This window comes from Anser brachyrhynchus (assembly GCF_964034855.1).
Source record: "Anser brachyrhynchus genome assembly, chromosome: Z".
Classification (NCBI taxonomy): domain Eukaryota; kingdom Metazoa; phylum Chordata; class Aves; order Anseriformes; family Anatidae; genus Anser; species Anser brachyrhynchus.
In genome coordinates, this window is record NC_137697.1 from 32,764,708 (window position 1) to 32,781,664 (window position 16,957).

The following is a 16,957-nucleotide window of genomic DNA, read 5'->3' on the forward strand; positions in this document are numbered from 1 at the left end:
GCACAAATGAAAAGGGAAAAGTCAAAGAATGCAGCACATCAAACTATTTTTGAACATGCAGCATCTGAAGAACACAAACAGGTATAAGCCTTTTCCTGTGTCAAGTGTTGCTTGCAAATAGTTCTGCTGATTTTAGATGAAACTGCTTTGATAAATGGTATCAAGTTTTTGCTATAAAGGTACTGAAATGAGTTTCTAATCTATTGGGAAAAAAAAAAGACCAACACTCAAAGAACTCAATCCTATAAAGGCATATACGTATAGCAAAATGAGCAAGCTCTTTAAAATACCTGATGTCATCCATGTGGGATCACTGGAAACCAACGTTAATGCTCAGAAATGTGCCCCTTGTGTAGGTAAAGTGAGAGAAATTCAATCTTTCTTCTTGTAACCCCTCTGAAATGCACCTTGATAGCAAAATAGCACTAGGAAATTTCAGCAAGAACATTCTTGTTCGTTTCTACAGAGCATGATTGGTGTATTTGATAATGACAATCATAGAATCATATATATATGTGTGGGGTTTTTTTTTCACTAGCTACAAAGATTCACACATTCAGCAGTGTCGTCACCTGGTCACCATGTGCTGTTTGCAGGGCTGGTTTTAGCTGCTGTGACTACTTCCAGGTGGCAAGCCTCACTCATTCTGTTCTAGTCATATGCACTCACTACTTTGCGTTCACACTATATAAAAACCCCGTAAAATGGCATCACAAAATACGTTGTTTTCTGAACAGGCAAAAATAACTCCTTGAATCAGATTTTCCCTTCTCTGTGCTAATCAGATGTTAAAGTGTTCTGTGAATCATCTTAGACATAGCCACATTGAACAATCTCAGCCAGTGACTAACAGAACAGAAGCACGTACTTCTGCCACATTTTCATTTTTATTGCAGACGCAGCCCAAGGTGTTTACTGTCCGACAATGAAATCTGCATTCATGCAGTTAACCACAAAAGGCAACTACATAAAATTGAAGAAAATATTACTCAAAAAAGGCTAATTTCAAACATTCAAGAAATGCTAAAACTTAAGAGGATAACCATGTAGGGAAGCATTTCCACTCCTATACACATTTCAGAAAGGGACCATAGGAACTAATCTAGCAGAAACAAGATGAATTTAACACCTAATCAATAATCATTCTCCAACATAAGGAGATATATTAAAATAAAATAAAATAATAATAAATATGGTCTCACAGATAAGCACTTAGAAAAAAGTGTGCGAATGTCAAATGTGTAGTGATGGGACAGGTTTAGAAGTAATTTATCCCAAGAAAATAAATCCCCAACCATTCCAAAGCATTATGTGGAATCCCTTCCCATTTCAGTAGAAATATCAGAATCACAGAACATCCAAGTGGAAGGGACCCACAAGGGTCATCAAATCCAACTCTTGGCCACATATGGGACCACCCAAAAATCAGACTCTGTGTCTGAGAGCGTTGTCCAAACACTTCTCGAACTCCAGCAGGCTCAGTGCTGTGAACGCTGCCCTGGGGAGCCTGTCCCAGTGCCCGGCCACCCTCTGGGTGCAGAACCTTTCCCTAACACCCAGCCTGACCCTCCCCTGTCCCAGCCCCATGCCGTTCCCTCGGGTCCTGTCGCTGTCCCCAGAGAGCAGAGCTCAGCGCCTGCCCCTCCGCTCCCCTCGTGAGGGAGCTGCAGGCCGCCATGAGGCCTCCTCTCAGCTCTGGGCTGAACAAACCAAGGGACCTCAGCTGCTCCTCATACGTCTTGCCCTCTAGACCCTTCACCATCTTTGCAGTCCTCTTTTGGATGTGCTCTTATAGTTTTATGTACTTCTTATATTGTGATGCGCCAAACTGCACGCAGCACTCAAGATGAGGCCACACCAGCGCAGAGCAGAGCAAGACAATTCCTTCCCTCAACCAGCTAGTAGTGATGTGCTCAATCCACCCCAGGATACAGTTGGCCATTTTGGCTGTCAGGGCACACTGTGTTGACTCGTGTTCAACTTGCCAAACCAAAACCTCCAAATCCTTTTCTATGGGGCTGCTCTCCATCCTCTCATCCCCCAGTGTGTAGGTACAGCCAGGGTTGCCCTGTCCCAGGTGCAGAATCCAGCACTTGCTCTTGATAAGCACATTGCTGGTGATTGCCCAGCCCCCTAAATCATCAAGATCTCTCTGCAAGGCCTCTCTATCCATGATGGTGTTGATCACTCCTCCCAACTCAGTGTCAGCCACAAACTTACTCAGTATACTTTCAAGTCCTACATCCAAGTCATTTACGAAATTGTTGGAAGAGAACTGGCCCTAAAAGAGAGCTTTGTAGAACCTCACTGGTGACTTTCCATCAGCCTGATGTAGCACCATTTACCATAACTCTTTGAGGCCAACCTGTCAGACAATTGTTCACCCATTGTGTTATGCATTTGTCTAGCTTTATGCTGAACATTTGGTCCAGAAGGATACTGTGAGAAATTGTATCAAAAGCTTTGCTGAAATCCATAAAGACTACATCAACTGGCCTCACTTCGTCAACTAGGTGGGTGACCTTGTCATAAAACGCAATTATGTTCATTAAGCAGGACCTTCCCTTCATGAACCCTTTTTGTCTGTGACTGATGACTCCATTGTCCTTCAGGTGTTTTTCAATAACTCCCAGAACAACTTTCTCCATAATTTCACCAACTATTGAAATGAGACTGACAGGCCTGTAATTACCAGGGTCCTTCTTGCCCTTCTTGAAAATTGGAACAATGTTTGCCAGCTTTCAATCAACTAGGACCTCTCCAGATTCACAAGACTGCTGAAAAATAATTGAGACAGTTCTCAATAATGACATCAGCCAGCTCTCTGAGTATCTTGTGATGAATCCCAACGGGCCCCATAGACATGCATGCATCCAGCTGGAGCTGCAAGTCCTGCACAAGTTTGAGGTTGGCTGGGAGTTAATCGTTCCTGCCGTCATGGAACTCAGGGTAACAACTCAGGGCACCTGGGGTCCCAGAGCCCATCATCTGTTGAAGACTGAGCCAAAGAGGATATTAAACATCCGTGTTTTGTTTATGTCCATCTTTGTGAGGTGACCATCCTCATCGAGGAACAGAGTAATGTTTTCTCTGGCCTGCTTTTGCTGTTAGCGTATTTAGAAAAACCCTTTTTATTATCGCCCACAGTACTAGCCAGCTTCAACTCTAATTGCTCTTAGGCTGCACAAATTTTCTCCCTATAAAGGTAAACAGCACCTCTGTAGTCCTCCCATGTCGTCCAACCTTGCTTTCAGTGACCATACACTTTCGTTTTTCACCTACGCTCTAGAAGATCCCTGCTCAGCCAAGCCAACCTTGACTGCCCCACCTGCTTGACTTCTGACATTTTGGAACTGCCTGTTCCTGTGCTCTTAAGAGGTGGTACTTAAAAACTGACTGGCACTGATGGAACCCAATGCCTTCAAAAGCAATTTCCCAGGGGACCTTACCAACTAGTTCCCCGAGTGGTCTGAAGTCTGCTGTCCCCAAATTCAGGACTGAAGTTTTGGTGGCACTTTTCCTTCTGTCACCAAGGATTTTAAACTTGACTGCTTCAGGGCCACAATCGCCAAGATGGCCAACAATCGCAATTCAACACACGAGACCCTCTTTGTTCACAAGCAACGGATCTAGGAGAGCACTTTCCTAGTCAGTTCCCTTATTAGTACCTGTAACAAGAAGTCATCATCGAGGTGTTTTAGGAATCTCCTGGACCTGTTTGTATCAGCTGTGTCATATTCTCAGTTCATTTCTGGGAAGTTGAATTCATGCATAAAAACAAAGGCAGCTGATCTACAGGTATCTCTTAGTTCTTTAAAGAATATTACATCAGTGTCATTATCCCGGCCAAGTGGTTTGTAGTAGACTCCCACAATGACATCCCCTTTATTTGCTTGTCCCTTAACCTTTATCTTGTAACATATTGCTAGCTAATACTTTTAAAAATTACAATCTGGTTTCTTATTTTCAAAGTAGAAGAGGAAATTTGAGGCTTCAACTTATACTGCATGTGAGATAATATATAAAGACACAAGACATCTGCAGTATCATTCTACGCACATGCTCCTCAAACTACCATTTCTGCCCTAGAGGCCCTTCATCAAAGATTAGGGGATCTTCCACCTCCATGCCATGACATCTATATTTTCATAACTGCTCTTTGCTGCATTTTAGTCCTTCAAGTAGTACTACTCTTTCGAAGGACATGCTGTAAAAAGGGTGACTGAAATGATTTGGGTTAAAGAATAATCTGCATAAACCCTTTGGGATAGAAAAAGAGCAAGAAAATCAACAACAGCAACAACAACAAGGAAAACTAAGGGTTTTGGAAAATCCTGTGAACAAATTTGATCATACAAGGTCTCCTATAGTTGCTACAGAACAAAAGAGGTGTGCATTTATGCAATAAAGCTTCAGATTTTTGCAGCAACCCATTAAAACTGCAGTTATGAAAGTATTAGCTGGATCGGAAACTTATAAGACCCTCCTTGTCCTCAACTCTCAATTTCCTTGTCTTTATAGGCTTCTTAGTTAGTCAGGTTACTAATAGGGGATGGTTGGACCAGATGATCTTGGAGGTCTTTTCCAACCTTAATGATTCTATATTCTTTGTTTATGTGGTAAAGGAAATATGCAGACTTTAAATAACCATTCAACTGTCACTAGTAAAAACCTTTTGAAATGATTTTTTTTTGAAATTAAAAGCCACATGAACACAGCTGGAATAACTGTCGTTGCTTCTGTAGTAGACGTTTTACAATGCAGGTACTAATATATTAATTATTCTAATGTTAACTTAAAAATGAAAAATAGGTAACCACATATATTTGTTTAGAACATTCTCTAAAACTTGCATAAAATACTTATAAATGTAGAGAGCATCCCTAAAAAACTATGCCTGTTGCTTTTCCAGCAATCGGATCATTTCCAACCATTGTCACTGAATGCTTGAAGGAAAAAAATAAAAACAAACAGAAACAAAATGGTTTTACATCACAACAAGTAAAAATATTTTTGGTAAAGTGCAATTTTGGAATAAGTAGGCTCAATTTCCACTTAAAATTATCAGAAGGGAAATTTGTTATTATAAAAAGCTGAACTCAGTCATTTGGTTTGCAATTCTACTTTAAAGTCTTAGCAGCAATGCATTTTGACCCTTATATCTTGAAAAATATTAGGTAATGAGAAAGAAACAAACGTGACTTGAACCCCTATTGCTACCACCCAAAAATGGCATTCAGAAAATCTAAATTTCCAGATAGCATGGTGATACTAGCTAAATAATACTCACAAAACTCCTATAAGGCGCTTAGTTATTATCCTTTTTTTTTTTTTTTTTGGATGCAAAAATATGGTATGGAAATTAAGGACTCTTCCACAGAGGGAACATTGACTCAGTCTTCATACATCAGGAAAGGTTTTCGTTTCCTCATCTGTAGTATGACTTCTTAAGGAGAGGAGTGAAGAAGGCAGAGCAAAGATGACTTGAATCTCACTCTCAATATAGCTAATTTACAGAGGAAAAAAGAAGGTCATTCTTCCAGCCTCATGAATTTGGAAGAGCTATCCCCAGTGAAAAATCATAAAACATGAAACATCTCCAGGCATAATTTGCCTATTCATAAATCATTAAGCACTTCAATTGATAACTTGAAAAAATCTCTTCCTGTTGAAACAGAAAATCTAATCACTTAATGCCAGACAAAACCCCTTAGTCTTACAGTGAGCTGGCTTATCTATTTGTGCAAAATAACTTTTGTCAATGTAGTTATGAATGTGATAGGTGTCCTTTACCTTTCTAAGGTTTGAGAGAAGACCAGGGTTTGAGTTTATATAGGCATTGAGTTTATAGTATATAGCATATTATGCAATGTGCTTCATTAAGAAAAAAAAAGTCCTTGAGTAACAAATGAAGATCACTAGTGCTCTTATAAATTGTCTCATTTCCTGCCCACCTCCTCTCCCCCCCCCCCCTTTTTTTTTTTTTTTTTTAAGTAAATGGAGAATAAATCTTAACTTCAGTTTTCAGAATATCATGTATTTGCAATTTCTCCAGGGAATTATATCCCAAACCTTAGGATAAATAAACACTGTTCAATTTGCACAGACAGTGTTTCCATCTCCAATATTTATATACATCAAAAAGTGTTATGCAAGAGGAGGGAAAAGCACAGGGAACTGCATACTTTCAGATGAAAATAGGTTATCAGAGCGCACACAGATAAACATCTTACTGAGCAGACATTAATAGCAAAGTAAAGAGCAAAAGGAATACTATTTGTAAAAATCTTTTCAATTTGTCCAGTTACTACAGCAAACTGCATTTACATAAACCCTTACTAGCCCTTTTCAATTTTATTTTGTTGGATTCAGCAGCAGATGGAAATGGAAAACACCACCAGACTATTTTTAATAGAATACTCCAAATTCCTGCATGTGACTAGTTGACATTCAAGAACATGCTTCACATACTCACATATATACAGCAAAGATTTACAATAAAAATAAAAAATCCTGTAAATACCTGTTCTCCTAAAATTAATGTTTACTGTTTAAAGTTGCACTAATGTACTTTGTTGGGTTACTATATGAGTTTGTAAAAGAGTATCTCTGCACAATCATGACACTGCCTGTTTTTAAAGGTACTTCCTTCTTTTTTCCTTTTGATGAACAGTTACTAGTTCAATAGTTTTTCTGCATTTTAAGGGTCTACAGGAAAGAAATTAAGGGTGGACCAAATCCTGATGAGATGTTCTAGTGAACCTTTCCTACAGTAATTTTGGCATGTACATCCATAAAACTCCTAATTTTTATATGTGAACATCAAAAGACTACCTTTGTTACATGTGTGTTTGGACTGTGAATTCTCTGTACCAAAGGACAGTCCTGGTGTCTTCTCCTATGCTTTCTGTCCAGAAGAGAGGTAATTGGTATTTATGAAATTGCTTAAGAGCTCTAGTAAAGATCAAGCATATAATAATGGATGCCTTCAATTTGGTAACACCTATGAAAAGTAAAATACCAGTATTAATTCACTTCTAACCTTTCTCATACAAACTAAGTCATGCTCATGTTACTTTTACCTAAAACTACAGTTAGTGACATAGCTTAGCCTTTATCCATATTTAAGTATTACTACGCACAGAAAGAATTTCTGTGGGATTAGGTGTTTATAAGAAAACACAAGAGAGGTAAATTCGACGTGGAGTTGAATTTTCTGTACCTTTAAAAAAATAAAAATGCACTGTAAACTGTCTTTAATACCTTTATTGACTTTAGTTTTGCTTTGTATTTGCTTAGTGATAAAGCTTTTATTTCTTTGTTTCATTCATGAGTGGAACAGCTTCTGTTATTATTTGTAAGACTAGAATTTTATTTGGAAATTGGAGAATCTGCCTTGTTTTTTAATAATGTTACAAAATGATCAGAGTAACTACAGCAGTATTGTTAAAATAAAGTACAGATTAATAGCAGAATAGTTATAAAGGTAGTTTAAATCACTACCTTTCAATACTCTCAATGTTTACCATTGTACAAAATACAGGCACATTGGCTTTAGAAATTAAAGCACTCTGAAGTGAATAAGGCTTTAAATATAACATTTTCAAAAAAGGTGTTCAGGCCAGTGAAACATTTATTACTAGTACCATTTGGCTGTATTCCCTCCCTGCCCCCAGTAGCTACAATAGTGCCTGCTCACAAGAATATGATAGCTATATGAAGTTTCCATGATAGTCTGAAATTTGAAAGCGAGTTCAAATTTTCAATTGTATGACTTGTATTGTACCATAAACTGAAGAATGTTACATCCTTATGAACACTAAAATGTTATAATTCTTCATTTAGATATGCTTCAAAAAGCGCAAAAAAGTATGTGAGTGAAGCTTTCAGATCCCTCCGCCTTGAGTGTGAACATGACAAGCAGGGGATGCAGGAGCTGGATGGAGAACACTATCAACCTGTACTTGTCCCAAAGCAGAGAATCTGGAGTGGACGCTGGAAGCAGCAGCCTGCGGCAGATCACCGCAAGCCCCTCAGCTCCATCCTTTAAGTGGACAGGTCACACACATCTCCTCATCAAAGCTACAGAGAGCTGTGACACATGACAGCTAATACTCAGCCATGTCCCACCAGTCCCTTTTCTGCTAGTACAGCTCCGGGGTACTGAGCTCAGGGTTTTCCAGCAGCCCAGCTGAGGAGATGTATCGGGAGGCCAGCCTGGCTAAGCAAGGAAGCCACAGCGTGGCTTGAATGTGAAAAGGCAGTACACAGGATGGGGAAAATGGAGAGGCTACAAAGGAGGAATTGAGACATACTGCCTTGGCTTGTAGGTACAGCAAGTATTGTCAGAGAAGCCAAAAATCAGCTAGAGGTGAGACATGCAAGGGGTGCCAAGGAAAGCAAGAAGAGCTTCTACTGCTCCATCAGTGCTAAAAGGCTGACCAAGGAGAACGCAGGCTTGTTGCAGCATGGGGTGGGTGATACAGTGACAGCAGACCCTCATCACCTTTTCTGTTGCCACCAGAAGGGTCTGCCAGGACTCTTGCTTAGTGATGCGGCACAAGGAGAAAAGGAGTTACCAGTTGGGGATGTTTATATTAAAGAAGCAAGAATAAAAAGCATCGCTTACTTATTCTGATTGTAAATTTGAACGTGAAAATACAGCCTAAACTTAAGCAACAGAGAAGACAATGACTGAGTGCTGAAATACTGGAAAGATCAATAATTTCTTCCCTTCAATGAATTCTTAATTCCAATGTCTACACTAACTTTCTTTCTTTGAAGTACAAGGAAAAGTAGAGATTACTTAAAATTTTGAAGCTATGAAAAACTAGGTCAGTTATCACTTGTGCTAAATAGCCATCCAAATACCACGTGGGCAGAAAAAAGCAGTTGCAAAACTTTTCTCGAAATGGACAGAGTGCTTCTAAACTTGCTAAAGGCAGCAGTACAAGGCAGGCAGGTAGATCCAACCTCATTTGTTAAGCAAATTCAGCTATGTGAAATATGCTCCCTTTGTTTTACAACACAGAGCAGGGCTTCTTTAAATAGAAAATAAAAGTTGGTTTACATTTTATTTTTTGTATATACATACGTATATAACATTATATATGTACACACACATGCTATATGTAGCATATATGTGACGTATGTATTCATGCATACACACTATTTAAGGATAATTTTCTTCTTTTCTTTTATAACAGTAACATTTAGCTGGGCCTTTAAGAACCCCAGGCTAACATTTGAGTTATTGATTTAAGATTGCACACTAATCACACTGAAAAAGCTGATGTTTAGTTCAGCACTCAAATAACACATGCCAAGATTTTACAAACACTTTCTAACAAAGAAGCTGTAAGAGTCCTCCTTTATATGCAACAGTTAAATGATTGATTCTTGCTTTTACAATCACATTCCCTCTTCTAGATTCTTTATTATTTTCCACATAATAGATTACCTCCCATGCTTTCACTGCATAAGTAACCTTTGACAAGTTGGGGAGAATGCACAAATGGGTGTCCAAATCCCCAGATGTGAATTACTGATGCACTCTGTATTATCATACGTGGCAGGAGCTCAGGAAATGCTCACTGCAAGAGGCTACAGAAAGAACAATGCTTGATGTTAGATAAATGTCTCACGCTGAATATGCAGCTGAATGTTAGGTCACCCAGCTTTACAAACCTAGCACAAGACATTGCAGACTTCTGTGTTAATTAAACAAAAGGTACTACTCATGCAAAACCAACACTTTCCATCTTACACCACAGGTGGCAGTGAACAATAAACTGATGTTCAGGATGCCTCTTCAGTGTAATGAGTTCAATCTACCCATTCTGCTGTTTTATCACCAACTTGTTAGAATTCCCTTAGACAAAGCTGGATTTTCTTTCCACATCCCCCTTTGAATCTTTTGAATCCCTGAGAGACCTGGATAGCTCCCCTTTTTTCTTACTTTGTATTTTCTTACCTTTGCTTTCACAGAAAAAAAAACCTGCAATTTTTAAGACTATTCTCTGTCTACAAGAGACACTGATTTCATTCACCAAGTTCCTCCCAAAGGATAATGGCAGACATCCTCTCCTGCCTCAAAAATCTTATGTGGACATCAAGCACTACCTTTTAGCTTGGGAAGAAATTACTTTGCTCCAGAACTAAGACTGCTGCCACAAGACACCACTTCCCCATTCAGTTTGCTAGATCCCGTCCACTTACAAAGAGACAGACTTACCAAAGCAATACAGAGCTTGTAGCTCTAAATACACTTCTATCATACGTCACAACAGTTCTACTGTTGCTGTGCATCAGAAAAAAAATCATTAAAATCTCTAAATTAATGGAAAACAACAAAAATAATAAAAATTATACAGAACTACTTTCCCAGATTAATCTGTATTTCCATGAATAGATCGTAGGTAATAAATTTAAGTAAAATACAGTCTTGATCAGTGTTTTGACAGCCATAGTTTTTCTAGTTAAATTGCACGGAAAGGGACTTGGAGGTTAAAAAGCACAGAGAGCCATGTCTTGTTCCTTGTTTTGCTGAAGTAAGTCTAGACCAGATGTGAACACAAAAATTTAAAGTCAATATTTTTACTCACTCGACAATCCCGCTGTAGCGTTTTCATTAATGCGCTGTGAGTTTCAGAGTCAAAATACAACCCTTCATGCATGTCTTGCAAGAAATCCAAGTCTTTGAATGTTGGGTTGGACTTCTCCCTCTCTTTTCTTGATGCTCTCCTTTTATATGTGGAGCCTTTCAAGTCGTATGTGAAATGCATTTTCAAGGCTCGTGGCAAAACATTGTTCATTACAACAATTCTAATATTAATGCCTCCTGACTGAACGCAGTACAGCCCGTAAAATTTGGGTAGGAGAGTCCTTGGATTCTGGTTCAGATTCTAGAACAGAAAGAGATATTGTTAAGTATGTTTATTTTAAAGAAACTTACATGCTTGAGAAAGTGATTTTTATGCCAAAGGACATTAACAAATAGCAAGAAAAAAGGGCATGTTTCCCTATTCAGTACAGTTCCTTTGACCAATTTATTTTCTTTGTGGGCCCAAATTTCAGAAAGCTAGTATAAACACAAGAAAGTAACTACTCTGAGTTGAAACTGAAAGAGAGGTCTATAATAGGTCAAATCTACTGTGAAGCCCAGAGCACCACATACCCAGGCTGTCTTTCCAGTGTGAAGGGTAAATAGAAGTCTTACAGGAAAAGAAATAGGATTCTGCTACCACCGTACACTGTTTCCTGCCAGGTGGTTCCAACCTAGTGTAAACTGCCACAATCATACTCCCTGACATGCACTGTCCTGAAAAATATGACTGAATCTCTGATTCCGCTTGTATGCCAGATTTCACTTTTCCACGTCCCATGAAAGCACATACTGGGCCAAACCTAAACATATCCCAAAGATTTAATTTATTATTCTGACCTGAACAACCTTTGCATTCCACCTGCTGGAAGAAGTTTGGGTCAAGTAAAGTTCTCATTGCTTTGACCTGGATTCTGAAAAACAGAAGCCCTGTCTCCATGCTTTTCACAATGAGGGTGAGTGCCAAATGACCAGGTTGTCTCCACATGAGTCTGAGGTCATAACAGAATCATGACTGACCATCAGAATAGAAGGTGTGAAATTATCCAAATTCCACAGCAAGTTAAAAAATAACTAGAAGGTGGCAAGAGAGATGAGAACAAAAAACCTTCCTTCTGAACACAACTACTCTCAGTTTTCGGCATGAAAACCAAGAAAGGGAAAAACTACTTCAGGTTGTGCATTATTACTAAAGTCAAAACATACAGCTACAGGAACAAAGTACTGCCATAGGAAACAATCTCAGTGATTAAGGTTTTACACTTTGGAAACCTCTGCATATGTTAACAGTGAGAATGAAGACCTCAGAAAAAAAAATAAGGTGGTCTTACATCTACTTGTAATAATGATCAATTCAAACTTATGCTGAGATGATTATTCTGATTATGAACAACAGAAGTACCTGCCATCTTTTTTCTTTTTGATGCTGTCAGTGCACTAATTTTTTTTAAACAAACACTGAATCCAATTTACATTACTGTAGTAATGATGATATTCCTCATTTTTAGTGCAAGTGAGAGGGTAACTTTTCAAGTGTTTACTTAAGAAAGCATAGAAAGAAAAGAAAATCAGGCCAACAGTAACAAGCCTAATACTTCAAAGTTCTGTGTACTGCCCAGAAGAATCTCTGTTTACATGTATGTTGAGTGGCCTTATTTTTAAAAAAAGAACATATTAGTTACATTTATTTGGGATTTATGGTCTCCCTTTCTGATACCTGATGAACATAAACCAAGACAATCAACTTAGCATTAGCTCTCAAAAAAACTCTACTTCAAAATTAAGTTCTGAACAACTTATAGTTTTAACATCACTGGTTTAATACATGAGAAATGGAAGCAGTCCAGAAACAAAAGTGAAACTGACCGGTCTAGTTTCTTTGTCCACTCTGAGTGAAATGCAGAGGGTAGACAAACACAAAATGGAGAAAAAAAGTTGAATTAGAAATTTAGGAAATCTTTGTTTAACACTAACTTATTAGAAAAGCAAAGTTTGGTATCAAGTCAGAAGATGATATTCTGCTTCATCTTGAATGCTAAAGAACAACTGTAATCTTAAATTTATTCTTGATTTATATCTATTCTTTCTATGGACGTGGGAGTACAAAGTCAAAAGGTAAAAAATGTCAAAAACATATGACAAATATGGATAAAGTTACTGAAAGATTTGAAGACATCAAATGAAACTGAATCTTTAGAAGTGTGAAATGAAACTGGAAAAATACAGGTAATGATTTATAAAGATAGGAAAAATGTCTTCAATTACTTACCATATAATAACCTGGCAAGAGCTTCTGAAGAAACTCAGCCTCTTTGTGTTGAACTGTTTTGATGATGAACTCGTCATCACTAGTTACAAAAAATAAGGACCCACTGGCACCTGGATTGGATAACTCAATTAAAGGCTCACTGCAGATTGAATACTGAAAGAAATAAAAAATGGTTTTCATTGCCAATGCATGCACTACTTATACACAAGCTTAAAACAAAGAATTGCAGGTGCAAATAGACACGGGATAATTGGGGAGCTCTATCCTTTGGGCTTCAACTGCAACAAAACCACTGTACGGCAGGCTGGGTCACAGTAATCTGTCTGAGGACATGCTGCACAGCTGTGGAAGAAGCAGCTGTAAGCTAAGCATACAATCCTTTTCCATGTCTCACTTCACCAGCTGAATTCTCACAGGAGTGAAGTGGGCGAGTGAGGTGGAAACAATCCATCCCCATACCATCAGCACTGCAAATGCAGAAGCCCTAAGATGACATTTTCTTTAAAACCGTTCACGTTTCACATCTGTTTATGAAGCACATGTGGGAAGTACATTACAAAAAGCCACAGGAAGTACAGGTATTGAACTTCATGAAAATAGGCAAGTCCTCTTCTGTGCAGCTAGGGCTGACACCATTAGCATAACAATCTCAGTAAAACTGCCAATGTAGTTTTCTGATTAGTTGCCTGCTTGAAACAGGAAAACTAGATGTCAGCAAGTACAAAAAATTGCTTTTTGGAGGACCATTACTTTGGATGTTTAGACAGGCTCTCTCTTCCACAGGGAGACAGTAATATTTATGATCACATTACGGAGGAAAAAGTAACAGAGGACTGTTCTTTCCTAGTAGACCCAGACCTCACACAGAGGCTCATGTTCATTTATTAGACCTCCATTAATTCACACTTTATGTTCCATTCAAGCTAAGTGGCGAAGAGATATTTAGCTCCAAAACCATAGAAAAATCTGTTTATATTAAACTTGAGAGTTTATTTAAAATATAATAACATTAAACTTTGATTCACACAATCTTTTCCTCTGTCATATATCAGCAGCTTTACACACGGAGATTTAGCACACAGTCCAGTAATTTAAGATTTCAGTCTCTGAAAGAAACAAAATTACACAGGCCCTGAATTGTGAGCAATGTAAGCACCAGGTAATTATTCTGTGCAGAGCAGTACATCTTCTGTTCTTATCAGAACAAAAGGAGTAACTGTTTCAGTAACAAATACCTGGTTTATTGGGTCAGTGCCTGAGATGAGTTGAGCAATTCCATGGGAAAAAAACAACTTACCAACCAGTTTTGTTTGCTGAAAATGGCTTTCATTAAATTTAACCAGAATCTGTCCCATGATTTCAGAGAGTTGTGATAGCAAAGAAAATTGACCCACAAAAATGTAACAAGCATGTTTTTTTTTTTTTTTTTTTAAACCTTTATCTAAGGAAGCACACTTTCTATCTACTCAAGTTACTACTTCATGCATTTTCCTACAGTGGCTCTGGCTCAGTCTTTTCCCACGCTTGGAATTTTTAAAACTTTTGCATGCTATAAAATTTTTGCCAGTTCCTCTCTCCGCTTCTGCGGTTCACAGTTCCAGTTCATAACAGAGATCTTCCCTATTTATCCTGGCATTGCAGGAGGAGTCTAAGGATAGAACAGCATTACTGGTCTATACTGCCACAAGCCTTCAGAGCGAAACAGCAGTTGCATAACAATCTCTGAGTTTTTCTTGCCAAAATATAAAAAGCTTCATTAACAACTTTCGTTGTTGCATGCATTTGAAACCAATTATCTTAAACATTAAAGTTCGACAACACAGTTTAGCATAAGCAAGAATTACTAACCTATAGTGTCTGCTGGTCATTTTATGGTTTAGTTCATTCCTATAAAATAAAAGTCTACGCACCAAACAAAGAGCCCACCTAATTTTGCAACTGGAATTGCTGGAGAGTAAATTAAATTAAAAATGAAAAGTAACAAAATCCCTCAAACCACAGCACTTAGGGACTTTATGATCAAAAAGTTCCTGTATAAAATGTCAGCACTACATAAGGTTTCCAATTCAAGGTGTCAATTTCATTCTGTAAGTTGTTCAAATGCATTGATTATTGCCATCCAGTCTGATTCTTACAATGCATTACAGCTCAACCTCTTTGCCAAAGGTAAAACTGTAAATCTCTGAGCTCTGTCATTCCAAATTAACCACGTAAACCTTCTTATACTTGTTGTAATTTATCCTCTCCCCTATTTAACTTTACTTTCTCTTCAGCCCCAGTTGGACAATCAGTTTGCACATTGTTACTGTAAAGTGTATTATTTTAGATACTGAAAGCGAATTGTGGTCACTGCATGACAGACAGATCCAGATTTCACTAAAACAAGTGGGACTGTTCAGGCAGGATCCTGACACGTGCTACTGGGAGCAATAGTGTGGTCACAATCAATAGGGAAAAGGGTTCCAAACTAAAAATAGTTTTATTATTTGATTTTTGATTTATGGCTTGGTTTTATGATTATAATGACTTCTCTGATCACATCTGCCTCTGGACCACAAAGGACTGCAACCTGCTCTGATTGCAGTATGATGCCCATTTAGTCAGAAACAAAGATGAATTCTAACTTGGTGTCAGAGCAAGTATAAATGTAACAGCAACCTGCATCAGTTACAACAACACTAAAATTCCAACTATATTTCAAAAAAAATACCTGTTTGTTGAAGGAAACATGCTTCTGTATTTTAAAGAAAAAAGGTGGCACTTAATATTGAAACTGCTTAACTCTTAACTCTCTAGAGTACTGCACTCAGCCTTCCCTTAACCTAGGTAGGAAAAGGGGAACATACAGCAACAGCACAAGTGTCCCAGACACATTGACCCAAATGCACTGTGCCGACACTGTGGTACAGAGAAATTTAAATCTCCCTTCTCACCAAAAATCAAAAATACTTCCTGAAGTTTCTTAACAGCTGCCCAAATTGAATGCCAGTTTGGAAATAAATAATAATTTTAAAATGCCCATCTACACTGTCTGCATGGAGACAGGAGGATAGATTCATTCAGCTTTTGACCACTGAAAAACATGCTTTCTCCATTTCTCTCTCTTCTGAGAAAGTTGCTCCTTTTCTTTGGAAACTTATCAAGGTGACAAGCTGTGCAGAGAGCAAAAGGATTCTAAAACAGGTTGGAAATTTCCATCAGGAATTACTTATTTTGTAGCTAAGCAGAGTGGCACAAATTTCCATCAATAGCAAGTATGGTCTTCCTGTAATCTTTAATTTATGCTACTGCAAACAGTTCTTTAGATGTAATAGAAGTTGCAGGTGACAGTAGCTTTACTCTACTAAGTACAGTCTTTTCGAGCAGCTGGTAACACAGCCTGAATACTTGGTCTTTCTCCAGGTCCGTAAAAGAAAATAGAACATGTTACATAAAGACACCTTTATAAAACTCCAACCCAACATTTCCTAGCAACTAACATCTGTAATTCAAAGGAATGATCTGCTTTTACACATAAGTATTGCTCTGAGGGCTAGTAATACAAAATCCATACACGATGCTATAGAGTTAAAATCAGATGCCCACATTCAACCTAAATAAAAGCAAAAGCAGCTACATTTTGCTTTTATGTTCATTGTCCACAAAGGGAAAAAAAAAAAAAAAAGCTTATAATGTACTCAAACACACTGAAGTCAATGAAGTAGTATGTTAAGTGGTATTTCAGCATCATTTAATACTTTTTTTTTAATGCATTTCTTTCAAATTCCTTTGGTTTAAAGAAACTCATTTATGATTAATACCAAAAAATATTTAAAAACACATTCTGAAGAAGTAAATAAAACAATAAAACTGATGCACAAAACTGCTAACTTGTACAGGGACTCTGATTTGCTGGGTGGACCAGCATGAGATAGACTGGACATGAGACAAACATCTAGAAAACAATCCAGCTGTTCCTTTTCACCATACCCTTTGAAAAGCAGAAATATAGGAGAAGCAATGTAAGTGGATCCTTGTCTCTGGCAGTGCACAATCTGGTTCCACCAACTAAAGCCTGCTCTTATGACAACAGCAAATACTTAATA

The 16,957-nt window shown here is 38.0% G+C and overlaps 1 protein-coding gene across 5 annotated transcripts in view; it reads right to left on the reverse strand.

Annotated features, from left to right (window-relative positions):
* The window catches only part of PIP5K1B (phosphatidylinositol-4-phosphate 5-kinase type 1 beta), a 109,521-nt gene that overhangs the window by 28,519 nt on the left and 64,045 nt on the right, over positions 1-16,957 (reverse strand). For all 5 annotated transcript variants that reach the window (XM_080574302.1, XM_080574305.1, XM_080574303.1 and 2 more), the window contains 2 exons: positions 12,873-13,025; positions 10,605-10,904 (listed from right to left, as the gene is read on the reverse strand). In XM_080574302.1, the coding sequence (XP_080430428.1) occupies positions 10,605-10,904; positions 12,873-13,025 (453 nt within the window). The remainder of the gene's footprint in view (positions 1-10,604; positions 10,905-12,872; positions 13,026-16,957) is intronic.